The sequence below is a fragment of the Saccostrea echinata genome, unplaced genomic scaffold (assembly GCF_033153115.1).
Source record: "Saccostrea echinata isolate AGI-Se365-2 ecotype Australia unplaced genomic scaffold, CSIRO_AGI_Sech_v1 ptg000001l, whole genome shotgun sequence".
NCBI classification, from domain to species: Eukaryota; Metazoa; Mollusca; class Bivalvia; order Ostreida; family Ostreidae; genus Saccostrea; species Saccostrea echinata.
Genome location: NW_026889750.1, coordinates 25,792,940 through 25,817,435, shown reverse-complemented (window position 1 = coordinate 25,817,435; position 24,496 = coordinate 25,792,940). Strand labels below are relative to the sequence as shown.

The 24,496-nt window shown below is 32.9% G+C and overlaps 1 protein-coding gene across 1 annotated transcript; it reads right to left on the bottom strand.

The window, feature by feature from the left end:
* Nucleotides 1–18,571: 18,571 nt before the first annotated feature.
* LOC133206348 (uncharacterized) lies at nucleotides 18,572–23,789 on the bottom strand. Its single transcript, XM_061342332.1, has 6 exons — nucleotides 23,638–23,789; nucleotides 21,744–21,908; nucleotides 20,726–20,824; nucleotides 20,399–20,596; nucleotides 19,579–19,657; nucleotides 18,572–19,415 (listed from the first exon to the last, which is right to left on the bottom strand). The coding sequence occupies exons 1-6, from the start codon at nucleotides 23,699–23,701 to the stop codon at nucleotides 18,635–18,637; spliced, it is 1,386 nt and encodes a 461-aa protein (XP_061198316.1). The 5' UTR covers nucleotides 23,702–23,789; the 3' UTR covers nucleotides 18,572–18,634.
* Between the last annotated feature and the right edge of the window lie 707 nt (nucleotides 23,790–24,496).

Genomic DNA, 24,496 nt, shown 5'->3' with positions numbered 1-24,496 from the left:
TCATTTTTTTTTTCTCAATGAATATGTTGTAGAAGACTGATGATTTAACATTATAAAGTTTCCATTTAAAAAAAAACCATGAATTTGTACATATATGTAATCTCGATAAGTAGAAGTTTGAACAGACTAAGTCTTGTTCTTGAAATAATCCTGTTTGTTACTTCCCCTTTTTATCATTTTTGTTACTCCTATTGAGCTGCTATTGAACTGAGGTCCCCTGTCGCATAATTTACGTTCCGGGTAACTTAGCGTTCCGGCCGGAACGCTAAATACCTATAATATTGGTTCCGGGCTATAATAAACGTTCCGGCCCGCGTAAGTTTGGTTCCGGCCATAATAAACGTTCTGGGCATCCAAGCACCCTTTTAAAAACTTTATATATAATTAATATTTACAAATAATTTGGGTTTTTTTTTCTTTCTTTTAACGGGTTGTACGATGCAGCAGGATTTTAAACGTATATCGCTTTAGAAGAAGCCCCAATATAGGGTCTTAATACATGTACATGTACCAATACTATAATCCATTCCATGGAATTATATGTAATTATGTTGTTTCTTTGTAAACAAAAGAACGCGAAGGTGTGAAACTTGTTTACATTGACCTACCCAATCATGTTGTTTTATGACACCCTTCCATCCATACAATATGAGGTCATGCGAATCGCTGTGTCATTTCCGAAATTTTAAATGAGTTTTCGGCAAAGGGCAGCCTGATCAGTTGGTAATGCTAATAGATGAATTATATTTACGATTAAAAAAATTATTGGATATTTTAATATCTTTATATATATTTTTTCAAACACCCATTGCGTTTTTGTAAAGCCAAGTATATAATTAAATCACAATACATGAATGAACATAATAGGAGATGTGTGGGCGAAGGACCTGCAAAAGTGTGAATAGACATTAATTTCAGCGGAAAAATTATAAAGCATTTAATGTGAAGAAAAACAAATTCCTGTTATAATTCAATAAAAAAAAATTGTGGATTTTTTTTTCTCGGTTAAAATTTATTTTTTTAAACAATCAATGTAATGCCAGCAAAATATGACGAACTTTAAAATTTCTAAGTTACCGACTCTAGCAAAGGTTTCGACGACACAGCAAAAACTATTGAATAAAACTCAACTCATTTTTATTTATACAGGTAAGTGCAGGTATCAGCATTGGTAATAATAACCCTGAAGAGGAAATGTAATACAGATACAGATTTGTATTTTACAATCCTGAGAAATGAATAGTATTGTTAAGTCTGCGCAAAATCCTACCCCCTCCCCCCGCAGGGGGCAGAAAACTTAGCCCGACTGGCTAACGGAAGAGGCATAGATATAATATCCAGTGTATGTATATATCCATATGTATTTTAATTTCCGCTTAAATGTCACATTTTTCACTATAAAACGTCCATTTTCCCCCGCTAAAATGTCAAACGCCGAGATTTATATACCATGTATTCAGAACTGTTTTGTCACCTACCTCAATTTTCAAAAGGCATATCTGAATGATATATATAAATAAACGAAGTTTCAAAACAATAATTATTTGGAAAAAAAGAGACTACTCTGTAATTCTGTTAAAACATGTTTTCCGCTATAGAATGCAGTGGAAAATGGAAAATATCCCCCTCCCCCCGTGAAACGAAAAATGTGGCGCGTAGTTTTCGTCAGTTTAAAACTGCACAGCTCCATTTCAAGTTAGTCGAATTAGGCTTTCATCTTATAATCTTGATTATGAGACAGGACGACATAATAAAATACTTAGGGAGAGTGGAATGTGTAGAATGTGTTTAAGTGAACATAGTGGATCTAGAAATATTTCAAAAGGGGGGGGGGGTTGACGACCTGCATTTTGAAAAGCTTCTTTAAAAATATGTCAAGAAGTATTACTGACAGAAGTCGTTTAATACAAATTTGTACAATTATTAAGTGCTCACAACGTCCATGATCTCTGTAACTTTGGGACATATATCCATTATGCTTTTAAGTTGAGAGAAAGTTTTTTCGTATATGATATGGTAATTCTCCATGAAATCATGATACAATGTATATGACGATTGTGTAATCTATAAAAACTACCATACAATGCCATAATGTATTACATGTATTTGGTATTGTTTGTTATTGTTGAAATGCGATAAGATATATGTCTAAAGCAATTAATAAATAATAATAAACTTTTTAAAAGACTTAAAATTGAAAGATTATGTGTCAAAGACAGGGTTACATGCTCACATTAAATACTGGAATTGTTTTAGATTAATAGTTCAAAAAAAGTTCAAACGCTTTAACGTAAACACATTAGGTAAAGTGAGAAGTAATAAAAAACAAAATGCGTTTGTGAAACACCGATGCTCCCGTACGGCAGTCTTTTGTGAAGAGTAAAGTTTCTAAAGTGCAAGTTAAACTCTAAGGTCAAGGTCAAGAGATCAAAATGTTGGTTTCCAAAAAAGGACTTGTATCAATGAAAATACCTGTGAAATATGAAAGCCCCAAAACCAACCGTTCAAAAGTCATATATGGCTAAGGTTAGAGTTTTTAAAAAAAGTGGGTCAAACTCAAAGGCCGGGTACAGATACAGATCAAAATCAATGATACCCAGGGAAAGGACCCGTCACATGAAATATACATGTGAAATATAAAAGCCCTAGCATCAAATGTCAAAAGTTATGGCCAAGGTTAAAGTTAATTTTTTTCAATAGTTCAACCCCAAGGTGAAGGTCAAAATTGTTGGTATTCTAGAGAAAGTATTGTCACTTCACAAGAAATACACCTTCAGCGGGTAATCGTGTTTTTTTAACAAATGTTTCTAGACGAATCAATTTCAACTAATTTACATGAAAGTATAATATCAGAAATTGTAACCGGGAACATTATTTATGATTCCGGGCTACTTTATCTTCGTAATAAAGTGGAAAAGAAACAACCTAGTAACAAAAATATTTGAAAATACTCTCAGCAGTTGTAACCCGGAACGTTAATTATGACCATAATTTTAGTTCCGGGCTACTTTATCTTCGTAATAAAGTGGAAAAGAAACAACCTAGTAACAAAAATATTTGAAAATACTCTCAGCAATTGTAACCCGGAACGTTAATTATGACCATAATTTTGGTTCCGGGCTACTTTATCTTCGTAATAAAGTGGAAAAGAAACAACCTAGTAACAAAAATATCTGAAAATACTCTCAGCAATTGTAACCCGGAACGTTAATTATGACCATAATTTTAGTTCCGGGCTACTTTATCTTTGTAATAAAGTGGAAAAGAAACAACCTAGTAACAAAAATATTTGAAAATACTCTCAGCAATTGTAACCCGGAACGTTAATTATGACCATAATTTTGGTTCCGGGCTACTTTATCTTTGTAATAAAGTGGAAAAGAAACAACCTAGTAACAAAAATATTTGAAAATACTCTCAGCAATTGTAACCCGGAACGTTAATTATGACCATAATTTTGGTTCCGGGCTACTTTATCTTCGTAATAAAGTGGAAAAGAAACAACCTAGTAACAAAACTATTTGAAAATACTCTCAGCAATTGTAACCCAGAACGTTAATTATGACTATAATTTTGGCACAGGCACTTGGGGTATGAACCCCCTTTTTCCATTTTTTTTTTCTTTTTAAATCTGGGGTCGAGTCACCTTTTTCCTATTTTTGTATTCTAATATGCACTATATGTTATCAATAATGTAACTCGTTTGTCTCTATATGCTGTTTTTAAATATACCGTTTTCGACTGATACATAAAAATATGTATCCGTCGAAAACGACCCCAGATTTAAAAAGAAAAAAAATGGAAAGGGGGGGGGGGGAGTCCATACTCCAAGTGCCTTTGAATTTTGGTTCCGGGCTACTTTATCTTCGTAATAAAGTTAAAAAAAAAAACAGCCTAGTAACAAAAGATGTTTGAAAATACACAGCAATTGTAAACTGGAACGTTAATTATGACCATAATTTTGGTTCCGGGCTACTTTATCTTTTATTTGTAATAAAGTGGAAAAGAAACAACTTAGTAACAAAAATATTTGAAAATACTCTCAGCAATTGTAACCCGGAACGTTAATTATGACCATAATTTTGGTTCCGGACTACTTTAACTTCGTAATAAAGTGGAAAAGAAACAACCTAGTAACAATGATATTTGAAAATACTCTCAGCAATTGTAACCCGGAACGTTAATTATGACCATAATTTTAGTTCCGGGCTACTTTATCTTTGTAATAAAGTGAAAAAGAAACAGCCTAGTAACAAAAGATGTTTGAAAATACACAGCAATTGTAACCCGAAACGTTATCTAATTTTTATTCGTATTAAATTAATTAATTTTCCTTCGTATGCGTAATAAAGTGGAAAAGAAACAACCTAGTACATGTAACAAATATGTTTGAAAATACTCTCCGTGGGTAGGACTTGCATCGAAGTTACCAAAAAGTGCATTTCAAGGCCTTTAAAACATAAAAAAAAATCATTTAAAATTTTCTAAAACCTCGATTTAACTAAAATATTTGTCAAGAGCTAATTCAGTTTACCGCACTGCTTTTTTCACAATCAACATTGCTGGTCTTTACTTTTCATATTTCAACCTTGTTTTTTTTTTCTTCCTACGGTCTTTAAAAACAGCAACAACATAATTTTCATTAATTACTTGTGTTTGTTTATTCTAAGGGAATAAACCATATCGGTATGTTTTCATGTTTGTTTCATTGCAGAATAAACCACATATTCATGAAATATCCATTGTTAATTCATCACAAAAACTATATAACTATCTTCATCAGTGAATTATATTTTTTATGTTTGTTTATTTCTAATGGAATATAAATCATATTTTCATGCCAAGTGATAATATCTATGAGGAATGGAAGCCATGTATTCGAGGCTCAACATTGTGGAATTTGCAACACTTGTAATATCATTTAAACAGAGAATGCATCTCTCAGTCGTATACAATTATACCATTTTGTATTTAATTCTTTACTTTATCAGATTATAAAATTAAAATCTACTGATCAAATTTATCTTTGACATTGTGCTTCTTTTTAGGCTTTTGTAATCTCAGTCTAGTTTATCTTCTATCCTCTTTACCCGGGTCTGCGTTTATTTATCGAGAAATTCACACCTGACATGCACTAAATAAACAAAGGGACTTAATTTGTATGCATTAGATAAACAAAGCCTTTCATGCGACCAAATTTTATTCGGTGTATATGTATCAGAAAGCATATTTTACGATCTTTACTTGGGCTATTTATTCATCAGTTGTTCATTTATTTTTAAAAATGGCTGTACAAAAAGGGCATGACGCCTTATAAAAAGAACATTGCGCCACATGAAAATGGCATACCGCTACGCCATGCTTAATCCTCAAGGTAAAAACTACTTCTATGGTTCAGTGTTGAATGAAAACTGGCACATGTGGCAGATAATAATTGAGAGATACCGCGATTCGAAGATTGCAGCCATGGCCGGAACCAAACTTACAGTAAAATCCGGAACCAATATTATGATTTTAAGGTTCCGGCCGGAACGCGAAGTATCCGGAACGTAAATTATGCGACACCCCCCGTAACATCGTGTATTAGCTTCAGAATTACATTTGCCCTTTCTTCTACTGTATACAAAAAGGTCCAAAATTTTGAGGGCTGCGAAGATGACATCGCTCCTTTTAGGTTGTTTGTAAACCTTGAATCTTACAAAGTTTATTTCAGAAATGTAGTCTATCTTTTGTGTTAAATGAGTTGAAAAAAAGGCGCACTCAATTTAAAACTAAATCTAAAAACAATTATTTCAAAAGATCCTAAATTCAGAAAGAGAAATCAAATTTCGAGAGAGCTTCATTTCTTTTATAAAGTCCTTTGAAAAGATGAATAGGAAGACCTTAATACTCTGTCAGAATGGATGAATAGTTTAAGATATACATATGACATTGTATATTTTTATTATTTTAGAATCGAATTAGACAATTAAAGGGCTAAATGCGAACTATCTATCCTTCCGTTTTTAGTAGACCGAAAGTGATAATGGAAATAGACAGACTACATGAAAAAATGTCATGGTTCATGCAGACAAAGCTTGTAGCAATATAATATTTGTTTGTAAGGCTAATTATTACAATTACATTTTAGGAGAATTTGATTTTAATTCCACATATGGTAATCCAACTTATGCTCACAGTTCCCCTTTCAGAATGAAATTCTTCAAAATCAAAACTTTCAACTTTAAAAACTTTGAACATTCCAGTCATTGGAAGTGAGTTTAACTCTGATTTCCTGTACTTATTAGCTATACTGGGTTCCAAAACAATTGTATATGAATATAGCATTACGATTTCAAAAAATAGTCATTGTTATGAAACAGTAACTCAACAAGTCTCAGTCAAGTCTATCGAGAACATTGTGGATCTTAACGCACGTAATATATCTACTTTAAAGGTACAATTATTTCATTCAAGGAAAGAATCACACATTCGTAAATATATTTTATTTTGAAAAATTGCCCAATTGCTTCAAGCAATATTTGGAGTAATACGTGACAAAAAAATCAAAATTAATGTTGCACAAGTATAAACTTTTTTTATTATTATTTTTAAGTTATGTTACACGAAATATGGTTGGCTTCAAAAGGTTGAAATCAATAATTACATCGTCCACCTCATTTAAAAGGATCGTTTATCTTAAAATTTGCAATGTTTTATTTCCGTGATGAAATCTGAATGGCAATTCTCACTTTTAGTAGTTCTAAAAATATCTATCATATAACTTCACACATTGGATAATGGATCGAAGTAATATAATATTGATTGTAAAATCCTTTGAAAGGCTTAAAAAAAATCCAGTATTTTTTTCCAATATCCGCAACCATTATACCAAGCACCGTTTAGTTGTACATGTATCTCATTAAACTTAATAATGAAACAATATTTTGTGTCTGTTGTAAATTAAGATGAAAACAAAAGGCACTTCGAAAACAAACCCAACTGCTATTGCACAATAAACATTATTCTAATATCTGGGATTTTCTACATTTATACAAGGTTTAGTACATTTTCTACACACTAAATGCTGTGTTTTTGACATTGATGAAGAGTCTTAAAGAAACGTAGTTTTTAATTACGTTTGTCTCTGTATTTTACTTTTTTTTGATTGGCAATCAAATTAAACGGTCTTTGAAATAAAGAATCGAAACCCCATATAAAGAATTTATAGCAACAAAAAAAAAATGTTTTAGACTAAATATTAATTAAAAACGAATCACCGAAAGATCAGTAAAGAAAGGTTTTGTTAAAACAATCTTGGAGGTCGTATGTGGTGTTTGTAACTATAGAACGTGGTGAAATGTCAAAAGGTACGAAATTCTTCCAAGAAGCTCAAAATTTGATGACTATGACCGAAAGAAAAAAATAACTTTTAATAGCTAAGCAGAAACTCTGGACTTTTTAAATATCTGTTAAGGGGGAGAAGAAAGACGCAAGACACTGGCCTAATGATACTGTAAACGTCCGCCATTACTGAGAATCCTCACAACTCTAAAGTCGAGATAAACATTACTTGCAGGCTGTTGCAAGTCAGAACTTAATCCCAAGAGATTAAGAACACTGAATCCCTGTTTTCTTTGTAGTGTCTGATTATAGCGTTTTATCGATCAGCAGTGTCACCCCAAAATCAAGAAAAAGAATCCATTCATGACCTTCTCTGAATACTTCCTCCTGTGTCAAAATCGTTGTAATAACCTACTTATACTTCTTTGGATAATCTTGCTTACCGACAATTTTTTAATCTAAAGTACCAAAACACAGTCCCTTTTGAGAAAAAGGCAATTATTGTTTCTTTTTTTTTTGGTCACAATTACCTAAAAACACTATTGTAGATCAATATGTCACTTCTAATACTTTGTGAAATCTTGCTTACAGACAGACAAGTACCAAAACTATCTCTTTTGAAAAAATCATGTTTCAAAGAAAGCATTGTTTCTTCTGTCTTAATGATTGTTAAAAACACTACTGTAGAACGTTATTCGTTATTTTGAAGGCATTTTGGTTATCAGAAAATATTACTAATATTCCAAAATGATTTTCTAAATGTCAGTTCTTTTATAGTGTATAAAAAGAATCCTTTGATATTCCAAGAGATACGATTTTAATTGTTTTGACAAAATTAATGATGATGACTTTTTTTGGGAAAAAACTGTTTTCCATTATGATATTTTTACATGCCTAACAGCCTTACGTCCTTTTTTTCAAATATAAAAAAGCTATGATTTGTTTGGACAAATTGATGTGTTACGTACTTTAAAACAGATAGGATTTTTCCGCGATTCAGCCCATTGGAAGAATTCTTTGTAATGCATGTAAATGATATAGCACCGATTAAACTCTTACTAGCGTTTTTAGTCAACAACTTGCTTTTTTGCACACTTATGTGCTTTTAATCCTATTAAACTTTTGATCCATGAATTCCTTTTTTTAAATATCGATTTTATGTGAAAATGATGGAAAAACCTAACGATTTCTAAAATTCTACTTCATAAAAAAATTAATAATAATAAAGATGCTAAAATTGATTTGTAACTCTCATGTGTCAGTGGAAATACATGTAACTACATTCAAGTTCACAATTGAATTTTCAATTTATTTAAAAGTATGTTATGATACTCTTTTGTTGGTTATTTCCCAGACAATGTTTTTTTTTATGATTCACCTAGTACACTGTACAGTATATCATATACAATTCCATCTTGACCGAGCTACAATTTGCAAATTTAGTCTCATGATAAAAATATGTTACCTACATTTTTTCGGAGTATTCAACGTACACTCATTGGTGAGAATATTAAAAGATAATTCATGCAAACAATATTGCAAAATATTATAATATAAAACACATCCATACAATATACGTAAAAGATGAAGCAGGTAATTTTTGCACTTTTTATGCGAAAAGCATAATTAATTGAATTATGTCACACAAAAATGATTTAAAATTCGCAGTCAATCCTATACTCACTGAGTTTTTTTTTTTAATTAACGGACACAAGGGCGAGCTGTTATTGTAGAATTTAACAACTAAAACTGGAAGATTTTTGCGAGATGAAAGATTGATAATTTGTGTTAATGTGTTTTTTTTTTCCAGACATTAGTCCTCACCATCTAGTAATGGTGCCGTGTTATTAAATGGACGTGCGGATATCACGTTTGGGGAATTAATCGTTCCCTAAGAATACGATGTCTGTGTTAGATGTCTCGTCAACGGATGAAAAACATCTTTCAGGTTTAAATACTGGGATACGGTCAATAATCTTTAGAAATTTATACATCAAATTGATTATTTTAATCATCAGCTTACACATGAACTATCTCATTTTTGAATAGCAAATTGCAAATAAATTTTGATTTTTCTGGAAAGAAAATATTATCAACCATTTAAAGTCTTATCATTTCCAAACCATTTTCAATTAGACTGGATACATACAATTCGAAACAAACCAATATAGTGCGATTTTTCAGAGTCCAAGTTAATTTCAGCCATTGCTCAAGCTTGCAAGGGAGCAGTCTTTCTTTCCAGAGATCATCCAAATCTTTTCCGATTGTTTGCTATGTTTCGTCAATTCATGGACCCTTTTACGAAAAAGCTACCAGTTTCCTATGTTAATTCGAATAGATACCCTACTTGAACCCATAGAAATTTCGGGGAAAAAATTCTTCATTAATCGAAACTCGTTTAAAGCCCAAGAGAGTTTGGGTATTTTGAGATATAATACAAAATATGTTGATGTTGGGTTCCGTACTGGGATAGACTATAAAAGTTCTTGGCATCAATAATTTCGATTTGTGGTTAAAGTTTTAATACTGACTCTATATATGAACAAAAAAAAAATTAAGCTTTATGGGTTATTTATATCGAATGAAAAAAAAAATCAAGGTTTAAGACTACTTACCTATTCCTTCTGAAACCATAGTTATAAGTATTCTATTCCATCGTTCTGGTAAGCTTACAAAATTTGTCAATTGTGTTTTATCATTATTAATTTACAACCATTTATCTGCAATAATTGTTGTGTAATCATGATAAAGTCATTAACATTTTATAATGAGCATACAATTATCGTAGTGATCTCATAAATTCATAAAAATTTATCAATATTCATGTGACTTTTCTTTTGATGAAAAATATGGATTTTACTTCCAAATTATTTTTTGTCAATATTTTTTCGTTTTCATTTCCAACACCTTTAAGAAGTTATTAATGTTGCCAACTTTTGTACGGAATTACAGGATTCACAAAATCTAATTAGCAATTCTCTACAAACAGATTTGTCAGCGTTAATCCATTTAATTGATCTCATCTACAGTATATTAGAATAACAAGTAAAAGCTGGAATAAGAATAAAAACTCACACTAACAGATGAATTTTAATAAGTTAATACTAGTATATGAATAAAAGAAACGGTATACAGCACGAGTTTCTTAATTATATTTAATTAATAAGAAAGAGTCAATTACTTAACCCAGCCCATCCTCACAACGTCAGAGGTCATGAGTTAACAGGTTGCCGCCCAACGGCAACGTCTTGACTTAGGACCCCTGATGTTGTGAGGACGAACTCAAAACAGGAATTTCATTTTCAGTTCTCTCCCGCCGCTTAACTAACTTCGGAATCGATTCGATGCGCAAGAGCATGCTCTACGTATGAACAATTTCTAAAACGAGGTAAGTCATTGACAAACAAGTTGATGAAACGAGAATATCAGCAGTCTCGTTTAAAGTCGTCAATTTGTAAGTCTATGGTCGATACAATGACCTTGTCAGCAAATACAATTTAACATTATGCCTAATGCTGACTGGCGTTTTTATACTAATTGTTAGGCCATTATTTACACACTGAATTGTCTACGGATTTTCCCGTTATTACCCGATCATGACAAGGAGCACACGGCGGGTGTGACCGGTCGGCAGGGGATGTTCACTCCTCCATGGATCCTACCTCTGATGTTTTAGAGGTCCGTGTTTGCTCTGCTCCAAAATTTGTATTGTTTAATGGACTTTTGAGCTTGAATACTGTTCGTTATCTCCATACATTTCATGTACTCAGCTACAGGTGACTCTCGATCTCTCGAAGTTCGAGGGACCGCAAGAAAAGTTCGAGAGATCGAGGGGTTCGAGAGATAGAAAGTGAATAAAATCCGGAATTTTCAGTTCCGATCATCATATCTGTAAAACCCAAGATGGAACCGACATAAAAATATAATATATACACATATAACGTCGTAATGAAATGAGAAAGGCCTCTATCAGTCGATCTGACTTTTATGGTGAGGAAAAAAACTGATAGTGGGCTTTGGTAAGTTCTTTCTGTCACAGAAGGTTCGGTCTTTTCTTTCTTTCATGTCTCTTTATTGCCTCAATGTTACATCTTTTGTTTCAAACGGCGTTTTCCGGCAAAATAGTCAGCCCCGGTTAATGCTCATGAATGTTTCTTTGCAAATTCTACTTAAAATCGGTCATTTTGACAACTCCGAGTTTACTCTGACTAGACTTCAATTGCTTCAGTGACATTTGGTGGGTATTAGGCTCATAATCCTTCTTGATGGATGGTGATAGTTTCATTTTCAAGAACTGTTGTCGTAAATAACGACATTAAATCCTGATTTACCCGTGCTAACCAATGACGCGGCATCCATTACGCGATCAATGCTTATAATACTGAAGCAGACCCTTATATCGATATTAATCGTCAATGAAGCCTTGGATGTTAACATCAATGTAGCAGGGTTGGTGATTAAAAGAACGACTAACCTGTATTTTTGTAACTTTTTTGTTTACAGTAACAGTTCAAACCTATTCTTCCTGAATGATGAAAAGACTTGTGTAGTTCGAAGGTGTTTACCAAAAATGTTAAAGATGTAAACTAGAAACCAAGTTAAACGAACTATATCATTTTCTCGTTGGAAATGTTTTGTTAGATCCTAAGGTGTGTGTGAATTGTGTCTAAAGACATGGACAAATAAAAACGACTGTCCTGGATCCCAAAACTATGTCTACCTCGGAGTTTACAGACGAGCAAAGACTGGAGGATTGGAACACATCTTTAACCGTTCGCCTGATTCCGAATGATATTGTTCTAGCTCTGTACCTTGTGATCGGTGTTATAGGTAATACAGTCGTCTTAAGTGTGTACACGATGAGGTTCCGAGGCCAGCATGGTGAACGATATTTTGTCCCATTCCTGGCACTCGCAGACCTTCTGGCATGCATCACGTGCGTGACTTTCACTTTCTACCTAAATTTTCATCAGGCAGATTTTAGAAACGAGACTTTCTGCAAGGTCATGTGGCCTCTTGCGACGGGAACTACATTCATGTCTGTTTTTCTACTGTTGGTGATCACTATTGAGAGGTACTTTAAAGTTTGTCGACCCTTTCATGAATTCAAACATAAACGACTATGCCTTCTCATTATTGTCACAATGTCAATTTTTATAGCTGCCCCAAGTCCGTTCTTTTTCGGTAGGAGAGCTACGTTTATTCCGGAGAGGAATTTGACACGTTACAGATGCACCGTTATAAAGGATATCAATAGTCCTGGACCGAATATTTATGGGTTTGTTTTGGGTATGTTTAGTATTTTAACTCCTATAACTATAGCAGCTGTTTACATCAGGATTGGCTGGAAACTTAGGGGACAACTGAGATTCCGACAACAATTTATCTCAACAAGGAACTCTCCCCAACTTTCAAAATCTTTGGTCAGAGATGCTCATGGACACTCCTGTGAAATGTTGATTTTAGACAAGCAACATCCGGGTACTCATTTCAAACTTTTCAAGCAGAAAATAATTCTCCATCAGAATCATTCAAATTCGACGGAATTCTCTGATCATGACGAGAGACACGTGACAGATATGAAACAAAGTCTTGACAAACGCACAGGAGAAACTTTACATTTTGCTAATGAGAGAATAGTACGTCGTGAAACTAACGAGGCGTCAAACGAGAGCAAATGTGACATGCCAGGATGTGCTAAGGCGGACGTTCCTGACAACGCCCGCTATTTTTCAATTGATTCTGGAGTCCATTTAAAATCAGAAGACGTACAACTTTCTCAGTTTAAACAAAGTACTTCTGGTTCTATGGATATCAGACATAAAAATTCAACAAGAAAAATACAAATACCGACTACTTCATTAACAAACCACAGTCCTGATACATGCGTTAATGTCGCAACAAGTAAACGTAAAGAAAGTGTTAGTAAAAACAATAATCCTGACTCTTTAACAAAGTTTCGAAGCAATGTTTGTGAAGTGTGTCATTTGCAAACATCAGAAAACGCTCATGTCATTTGCTACCGTAACGCTTACTTCAATTCCAGTGAAATTTGGGGTAGAAAACTTCCGGAGTACCCTATTCGTAGGCATGTGAACGCTCATAAAGGTCACCTTGGGATGCATCGGTTCACAATCATGTTCATGCTTATTACCGGTATATGCTTTCTCTGTTACCTCCCAAAGATTTCACTCTTGATTCTGGAATCGGTGATGACGTCATTCTGGGTGTCGATTCCTGACCAATATCTAGGATTTGTGCTTTTCCTGTACCGGTTCTACATATTCAATACTGTCTGTAATCCTATCATTTACTGCCTGTTTGATTTCCGTTTTAGAAGGGAAATTAAGTTCCTCTGTTGTCGTCGACGTATAATGTATTAGCTCCAATCGTGTTTTATGTAACACAGGTGTGTTTTGACATCGTGGCGGGAAACATTCGTTGTAATAATTCTTTTTATGTAATATTAAATAGATCCATCTTTCTCTGGAAGCAGTTTTTCTAGAATGAAATTGTTGAGTTTTTGTCTGATTGACTAGTATCATGTAATAATTCGATCTGTATTATTTTACTGTTGTAAGAAATGCGATTTGTGTAAAGTTGTATAAACTTTTGTAGGACAGATTTTTCTGAAATGGAAAAAAAATCAACATATGCCATAACAATTCACTTCGTTTATATAAATGCTCAGAACATACATAAAATGGAAAAGTGTGCTCTGAAGATACATGTCTCGTATTAACTTGCATTGCACAGAAAGCTCTATCATTAACAATTTCTTTTTTTCTTATAATCCTTTCATCATTCTCGAAATCTTAATTTATTTTAATTTTAAATTAATTATAAATTTATTTTATAAAGGGCTTTTTTATACTGTTAAATATTGAAATAAAATTTTATGAATTTTTTTGTGTGTGGAAGTTTATATTATTTGTAGTTTTGAACCATATACAACCTAAATTTGGATAGAGGCATTCCCACTGCGAAGGGAAACCACTGGCAGCACCAATCAAATCTCTAGTCTATGTAGATGTATAAGTAAGATATTATAAGTAAATTCAGTAATTAACTAACCTAACACCGAGTCTGCCTCTCGGATTTTCCGAGGAGCAATTTACATTATACACAGAAGAAGCTTTTTTAGTTGCGAATCGCAGTTTTTACAACGTTAATAAAACATTTAAAAGATGTCTAACTTCAAAATTATGTGCTTACGTCAGTGATCTTTTTTCGTGTTTCATTTTGGATGAAGGAATATACCCTACTAGTGTCAGAAAATATCTACACAAAATTTCACAGCATGCTACAAACTATTCCACACAAACTTCATTCTTCGTTAAAGTAATATAAAGGTTTTTGAAAATCGCCAAGATATACATCTTTGTGACATTTGTAAATATTCAGTTCGGCTGGTAATTTCAGTCTTGCAAAAGCTTTTTTAAAGTATAATTTATACTGAAACTGAATTGTAAAGAAGACGTTTCAGCGTACTCATGTATCTCGGTGTACCTTAAAGTGTGTTTCCATGGATATTGTGAAAAGCAAATTTATAGAACAAAGTACACACAAAACGTGTTCGTGCGTCCTGCGCAAGGAAAATTTAACAATTAACTTGGGTGAAATCAAATACGATCTGTTGGAGCCATGATCACACAGAGATGGCGGTGAGAATTTATCTAACGCGTTTGCTCCTGAAAAAAAAGTGCATATAATATACACAGTGAACGGCTTTATTTGTTAATCAGAGACGAATATCCTTGGAAGAACTTTTTCGTAGAAGTTAAAGCAAAAATGTTTAACCAGTGTATGGTCTAATTTGTCGCATATTCCTGTACACACATTCACTGAATATGAAATAATGGTTATGAATTAATTGATCATCAGTGTTAATGATGAAACTCTATTCGAATTCCCTTCTGTAATTATGTGAAGTTCGAAGATCTTCTACTTTCAATAGAAGGGTTGTTTACTAAATCAATATTTGGAATACATTTGTTTAGAAAATTCACATTAATACTGAATCATTAATGTGTATCATAAGAGCATACTTTTAAAGATTTAAAATTTTATATTGTTCTTTTAATCCGTAAAGGGGAAAGTAACGTATAGAAATATGCATTTTTATAATGTCTGATTACTTTAAGTTAGAAATTTGTTTGAAGATTAGCATTTTGAAATCTATCATGAACAGATATATGCACTCGAACTGCCAAACAAAATACATTTATATAGATTTGCATGGGTTCCTCTAGTTTTTTATCATCAGAGTTTTAAAAAAAATCAGTTTTTTATCATCATGTTTTCCGACATTTGAGATATGAAGGTTTGACTGTAATAATTTTAGAAACATTAAATGGTTGTTTCAAAGATTAATTCCGTTAATTAATGAAATATGGAGATAACTAACAGTATTCGAACTCAAAGTCCATTTAAACAATACAAATCAGGAACAGAGCAAACACAGACCTTCAAAAACATCAGAGGTGGGATGTTTTTTGTTTTTGATCGGCAGTAGTAAATACATGTAAGTGATTCATCTGCCTCGCATAATTACTACTTTGCTATGGATTTACAGTTTCCTGTAAATTTTCCTATGTAATGTATTAAAGAGATTTTTTCATCACATGTACTTTTAGATCGAACAACGTTTACTCCAGAATCCAGAAGAGTCAGATATGCAATTTAATAATATTGTATCTGTAGCTGGATACTGCGATGAACGAGTATGGCGTGTAAAACGTTGCATTATTACACTTTTTTGTTATTCCTATTCAAAAATTTTGTTATTCTTATTCTAAAACAATCCTATTCGATAAAATGTGATTCCTATTCGATAATTTATTATGCGAAAATAATGTGATTTCTATTCGATAATTTATCATTCCTATTCGAAAACATGTGATTCTTATTCGATATTCGCATTCCTATTCGATAATTTTGTCATTCTTGCTCGATGATTAAATGATTTATACTCGATAAACGTTATTCCTATTGAAAAATATATACCATTGCTATTTTTGTCATATTACCCAGAGTGCAATTATTGAATAAGAATAAGAAAACATCGCACAGGAATGATAAAATTATCGAATAAGAATAACAAGATTATAGAATAGGAACCGTATGTTTTCGAATAGGTTTTCGAATAGGAATAACAAGTTTATTGCATATAAATCACATAATTGTCGTATATGAATGACAAAATTATCGAATAGGAATCGAATGTTTTCGAATTTGAATGACATGTTATCGAACAGGAAACACATGTTTTCGAATATGAATGATATATATTTTGGAATAGGAATCATATTTCTTCCAATAGGAATAACAATTTATCGAATAGAAATGACAATTTATCAAATTTATCAAATAGGAATCACATTTTATCGAATATGAATGATATGTTTTAGAATACGTATAATAAATTCTTTGAAAAAGTATAATAAACGAGGACACATTTGACTGGCATTCGGTAGGAATCTGGGCGCACTTGAAAAATGAAAATTTCATTGATCTGTCACATGAAATTTGAGCATTCTTTTGATATATCGAGTTCTTGTGAAATAGGAAAGGGGAATATTTTACCGATGTTGTATTTTGATTTGCTAGAATACAACTAAAAATATTGATGAGTCATTTGGTACAAAATGTTACATTTTTAAACACATATTTCGACAACTGAAGAATGGATAGCTCAGTAGAAAGCGTTATAACTCAGAACGCCCAGGAATCGAGAAGCTTTTGGTTCGATCCTCGGATGGAGCATTTATTATTATTATCTTTTTTCTTTTTAATATACAAACAATCAAGTCGTTTGTCAGTTTAATTTTATTTACTGATTTATTAAAATTGTAAAATAGATAAATTTTGGTTCAGTTCCACCAAGAGCGAAGGGAATTCTTCCACCTTACTGAAACTTCAGTATAATTGCATTTAACTACTACTATAACCTAGCTATTATCTTGAAGGTCTTTATTATTTATGTAAAGTGTTAAAATTATGTAATCGTAATTTCTAAGATAAGCAGACTTAAATATTACAATTTGACAAGGTATTTCAATGTAAAGTGACATTTTCCCATGTGCATAACTTTGAAAAAGTGTGTAGATTGTAGTTTGTATCTGAACCAATATATTTCGTACACATGATTCTTGCTGATCACCCGCCAAATACGCTCATCTTATTTTGAAAAATATACGATAATTATCTGTCATTTTCAAAGAGTATATAAGATTATTGTTATGTACACAGTTTAGATTTAAAAATACCTTGCCAGGCTTTTCTTGGATGTCAAACGTGGTAGTTTATAAAACTGGAGACAATAACTGAAGATATTAAACATTATCCGATCAGAACCTCGTTTCAACACATCATTAATCATACTTATCCATGCTCACGAGGGAAAGAAACCATACTGACTTCACAATTATTGGTACCCCCTCGTTACATTAGTGTGCTTATATAAGACATTAATGTTGAACAAGGATCAAAGTTACTAACATAAAAAACTATAAAATAAATGTTGTAATGATTAATCTTAAGGCTCGGAACGCGTCATAACTGTTTGGACAACAGACACAAGTGGCTTTTTGTGTCGGGGGAGAGGATGAAGTTGTACCACGTTAACGAGAATAATGCAAAAACCATCAAAATCGGTGACTATACATTTCAACTTATTTTTTATATATAACTAATCAAAGAGAGAAATTAATGCTTTCAATGCTTACTCGATGAAAAACGTATGTTCTAGTAACTGTTGTTTTCCCAAATGTTTTTATTATGCATATAAGACATCACAAGTCTTTGACTTTTGGAAACAGTCACGGTCACTTTTCTGTATTGCTGCAAACATTAATATTTGGGCCCAGAACATGTTTTTTCTTTTTAAAGCTATTTTTCAAAACCTAGATGCAAGTTGCACTATTAATCATGATACAAAGAAACAAAGTTTTGTCTACTATTTTTGGCATCAAATACCTTGGCGAAATTGCTTTGACTAGCGATCGAGTCGATTTTGTAAATTCCTACCGAAAGCTACATATGAAGTAACGCACTGTCCCTGCACTTTCCTTGCTTACTGGTTGTATGAACGCCTTTCATCTTCTCATGCGTATTTCGGTGCATTCGAACGACAAAGATGTGATATTTATGAAGAATTAAATGAAGTCTAATTCACAACTAAGTATTGAAAATACAAAACAATAAGATACAATAAATATTATATTTAATACTCAAAAGAAAGCCCTACTTTGGCAGTGAAAGGTGTATAATTTTATATATACTGTAATGTTTTATCACAGGTATTGCTATTCTAAGCATCAGACGCTCCTTGAAGTTTTAAAATAATGTTTCTGATATTGCTGCCTTTCACATTTTTCTTTGTTGTAGCAGTTGACGAGTCATCATTTGAAGTAGCGGTTTGTAAACTATCGTCCTTTATGACAGCTGACGCCATCTGGGGTGGAGATGAGAACTTATCATCGTAAATACCGTTGGATATTGCGGTTTCTGGTGTCTCTAGATCTGATTTTTCCTGCTGTTTCTTCAGCAATCTCCCTATTGCTGGCGAATTTTGATATTCATGAGTTCTAACCTTCACCGCTTGAACACCAGAAGCACTACTTGTTTCGTCTGAGTCTTGAATTTGTTTATCACAGTTACCAGCTATTATCTCTCTTTTATCCGTCATGACTTCGTACACGGGGTTTCCGCAGTCCAGACCCTCGTGAGAGGACTGGGAACCATCCACGCTGTCTACCGTGTCAATGTACATGTATTCCTTTGTTTCACTCCCCTGAGAAACGAGATAACCCAACTCATCCTGTTCTATCCCTGCAGCAGACGACATCGTGGGTTCCGCGTAAACTAATTCCGTTGACGGAATCATTGGTCGGGAGAGTTGGTCGTACTCTCTTTCTTGCCTGACAATGACGGGTGGCTCATACATTTCCGGCTGAGACTTAGTCTGAAATTTCTGCTTACACCTCTGTAAGGCGGTACCAATCCTTGACGTCAGACGATCGTTTCGTTCGTTTGTTTGTCCGTTATCCATGTTTACCTCGGCATCTTTTTTCTTTTTTGTTGGATTCCTTCTGAAAGGTTTAAAACGTCTTATCGTTAAAATAATTGGAAGTAGAATAGAAAACGTTGCATGTGTTAACAGCTGAGTTAAATTTAAATAAAAGATCAACTAAATCCGAACTTTTAAACATGATGCACAAGAAGCTTCTAATTTTTTTGTCTTCAAATACGTACCTTTTTATGAATATGAAAACTGCACATACAACAACTATAAGGGATATGAAGATGCCCATTACAAGACCAGCTATCCAACCTAAAAGAGGACGTTTGATTGAAAAAAATGGTTAACAATAAAATAGAGGCAATATTTTATAGAATTAGTCTAAACAGGATTATGCCGCAGGCATGCCTTTATAAATCTTTATCATGAAAAGAACATCGAATATTTCTGTTGAGATAATGTAGATAAAAGAAGAAATGGGGAATACAATGGCAAAGACAAATACAGGTATTGTGTGCAATAAAAATTATAGATTCAAAATGGGCTACACAGATTTAGATGATGAACAAGAAATATTTTGGTTACTCAATACTGAAGATAAGGAAACTCTTAATTTTGTGGGCAAATTTATATATAACATGTTATAGTAAGTCATACACTCTTATATATTGCATTCCTTTTAACTTAAACAGTACAAGAGTATTGTTGAAATGAGCAATGTCATTTACTGATTATAATACTGTTCATTGGCATATTTTTTCCTTATTATTGTAATAATTCCATTCTTGTCTGTTCTGGACTCTAAATTAGAAATAAAATGTTCAGTTCTGTTCTGTAGTACGTAGAAAGAGAAATATATATGTCATGAGCAAAATCAAAATTTCTTCAATTTTTTGCTCAAGATATCAACTGAATCCCTTTTTTTCCACTAATAAACAAGACCAATTTCTGAAGTACACCTTGTACTTTTCACGAAGTTATGCATTGAAATGATCTGTCTTGAATTGGTATCTATCCCCACTATGGCAGAAAGTTTTTACTTTTAAATCTTACCGTGGTCGGGTTCAGATTGTTCATTCTTTGTCGTATTGAATGCAACCGTCGAACCCTCAGGGTTCGGTGTGCTCTTGAAAATAGGGGTGGTCTCCGGGGGTACCAAAGGGCTGGTACAAATTGATACATCCTCATCAAAGAAGTAATCCGACCCATAACCTGCGTATTCTGGTGAGTCATCTTTGATCAGGTCTTCATCTGAAAAAGGAATATTTGATGGAATTGTTTCAAATGGAAAAATTATATTTACATCCGTAAAGATTACCTGCTATTAATTATTGGCTAAGAAATGTTCTTATGTTACATATAATATGCTTGTATATGTACCTGTCTTGCATAGGAAGGGTCTTGTATTTAATCCAAGCAATCTATTAAAGATCGAAACATCTCTACAGCGGAAGTTATTAAAGATGTTTAATCTGCATTCTGAAAAAAAATGAATCATTAATCGCAACATTAATTGATGATCGGCATATCCAAGATTAATAAAATAGACCATAAATCAAAGTATTTGCATTCCCTGAAGACTAGCTGCAATAATGTAGCCCTCTCCGATATTTTTTATCTGATCCCCCCCTCCCTCAAAGGACAGGGCTACATTATTGCAGCTACTTGAAGATCGACGAGAGAAAAAAAAAATCAGATATAGAAAGTCTATGTTCTTTCTATGGGATGTTGCTAACATAAACGGTATGCCACTCTGATGATTGAAATACGATGCAATTAAAAAAAGAGTCTCTGTCTATACCTATCAAGTTATATGAATCAAAATACTGATTTATGAAGAAACAAAATATAAAGATCATAACAAATCTAAACTTTAAAATTTAAGCAATAGTTTTCATACGCTAATTGTATATAAAAAAATCCCATTCAAAAAATCGCAAATATCAACGTACCCAGGAATTTGAAAAAAAGAACAGGGCAAACGGGAAAAAATGGTTAAAACAAGGTTATCTTAAAAAATAATTTGTTGTTTGGTTGCCCACTCATGACTGACTGGCTAGAAATGACCCGAATCAAAACCTTTTTTAACCTCCAGGAAACAATTATTTTTTTTTTATGCATTTCGGAAAATAGATTTTGAAAATTCAGCATTGATGTTAAAATTTTCTGAAGAAAAAAATATCCCACCTGCCTACCGATCAATTTTTTTTTTCATCCTGAGTCGGGAAATGGTTTAAAGTTAACCTAATGTATATCTTCATTTTTTTAGATATCAATTTATGAACCAAAGGTAATATAGCAAGTATGAAGATTCAACACTTAATTAATATAATTTGAGAGTCACCAATACTAGCCAGCAAATATTATCAAGATATATCCTACTGTAATGGTTTGATACCTTTTTTGTCAGACCAGAACCAGACGTCTTGAGGTATACAGTCCCAGTCCTGATTGGATGAGAGAACGGCGAGCTCCCCCTGGTAGAGAGTTCCTTTACGACAATACTCCTCCGCTTTTGAGTATATTTTACGGTCTTTAACAAAGTAGAAAGTAGAGGAATATACTGAAATAGAAAAAAAAACACGGTCACCTTAGAATACACGTGTTTGAAATCATTGCATAAGCATAAACATACTTCTATGTAAGCACTAGTCTGATTAAAATCAGATCCTCGATCCGCTCCTCTTTTATTCTTTTTTTTTTTTTTTTTAAAAACAGATTGATTTTAAGAATAACAACTTGTCGAATAGGAATCATATTTTATCGAATAGGAATGATATTTTTAGATTAATAATAACAAAATTTTTGAATAGGAATAACAAAAAACAAAAAAGTAATAAAAAGGTATAATAATGCAACGTTGTACACGCCACAATTGACAGATGGACAGTGTACATGTATTTGTTCTATGAACTGGACTGCAAACACTACATTGTGCTCCCAACTGTAGATGTAAAATTGTTTTTTTGGGTTGTGTGCACAGATAACCTTGAAGAGGATGGCGCATACAACTCATTTGTACATGTAACTGAATACCACCGCATATAAAAATGCATTAGTACACTTTATCTCGTATTTGTAGAAAATTTTAGGTCCTTGTCAGTCTATTAGTGGTCCAATTTCAAAATTCCAGTGAATCAAATTCAAGCGACTGTAAAATACCTTAAAATGATGTGACATTCCATGGCTTGCAAAGGGTATCATTCAAGTACAGAAATGTCTAAAAAGTTTATAATTATAGTGTTTTGGTGTGTGTATTTCTTTCTAATTTATATGGTACTTAATTAAACAACTTTTAAAAAATCAGCATAAATAAATGACAATTGCATAATTTTGAAAGTAAACGCAATATTTGAAGCAATGATGAGGACGTTTAATCATTTTCCCTTGACCTGATTGAGTTCAGGTACAGTTCAGTAATAGTTCTATGTGACATCATCACGAGTCACTATTGTCCAAGTACACAGAGGTTCTAACATTTCCGTTTCACTAGTGTTTTAGAGTGCACGGTTTGTGTAAAAGATAATGGCTCGAACTAGACAATAATGCATAAGTGGGTCAGTTCGTATGTCATTAAATTTATAGCTGTTAAGATGTACAGAATTACCTTCTATACTAATATATACAGTATATGGAATTAATTTTATTATCAGTTGTTTTAAAATTCTTAATTTGTTTAATCGTTCGTCGAAAACAAGCGCGGATCCAGGATATTTTTTTAGGAAATGGGGGGGGGGGGGGTTACATCAACTCTATATAACAGATGTCAAACTCAGAAATTTTTGACCAAGAAAAAATCCTAATCAACTTTTGAAAAGTCTATTTCGGATTGAGGTCGGGGTTGACGAATACACTTTCCTATTTTTTTTTCTTAAGACACATATGACTCTCCTTACCATTTTAAGGGGGGTCGTGTGGGGTAAGAACGCCCCCCCCCCGCCTCTAGATCCGCGCATGGTATAGTGATCAGCTGGTGGTATTCAATATCTGAGACTAGACGAAAACTCTTATATACATTTCAAATGAAATTAAAAGAACTATATATTTTTTTGGCATTTCTGAACATTACATTAGAAAATTGCAACAAATGATCCGCCCGTACAGGTAGAAGACGTCAAAAGTTTCTCCATCCATCAAAACTAATCGGTGGTAATGCCTCATAACCAGTGAACAGTGTAAGTGACAGGACACATTTATAAATATCTTATCAGAAAAATATTGTGAAAAACACATTTATTTTTAGGCTATTTTATGAAGGATACAAAAAATAAAATAAATAAATAACACCTTACCTGGAGTTGCACAGATCCATAAAGAGTACAATATCCAACGCCTGACACTGTTGTGTTCCGCCATTGTTGTTTACATACCCAGTATGTGTTTAAATCTAAAGGTCACCAGGCACATACTATATTTAATCTACAATCAAATTTAAAGCATGACACATTCAGCCATCCTGGGTCTAATCGCCCGTGGGAAGTAGTCGGGATTTTTTAAAATTAGTACAAAGAACGCGTTTAATTTGGGACAGTCATGATTACTCATTCAAAGAACAGTCTAACCTTGATAACTACTTGAGGCTAAATTAGTTAAACTGTCAGTCGGGTAAATTAGACACTCTTAATCCTTTCCAACTGTAATGAAATAGATAGAAATATCTCGGAATATTTACAAAAATTTGGTACTTTGAGATAAAAAGCATTATTTATCATGCGACTCTGTTGGTTGCCTTCATTGGTTTATTATATTGTTTGAACTATTCATACTCTAAGTACAAATCACTTTAATTTCTCCTATAGGATCAGTACGACTACAAATATTTGAAGCCTCAAATCTTATCCAGCATGGGATTGAACACTTAGTATACCAAAGCTTAGGGAGAAAAATGATGTTTCATTGAATTACCGCAGCCAACTGTAATATGTTTCTTGGAGTTCTCCTATAATATCAAGGCAAACTCACAAAGGAAAATTATGTATAGCTGTAATGATTAATCTTGAATTAGTTCATTCAGATTAAATGTTTCCTCCTCTTAAGGAATTTGCAATATCAGCAGAAAGCCGTATGTTTAATATTTAGTCAGTATAATTGATGTTGACTGTCTTAACCATGCGGTCTGTAAAACTACAATTTAACAGAAAGTTCTGAAGA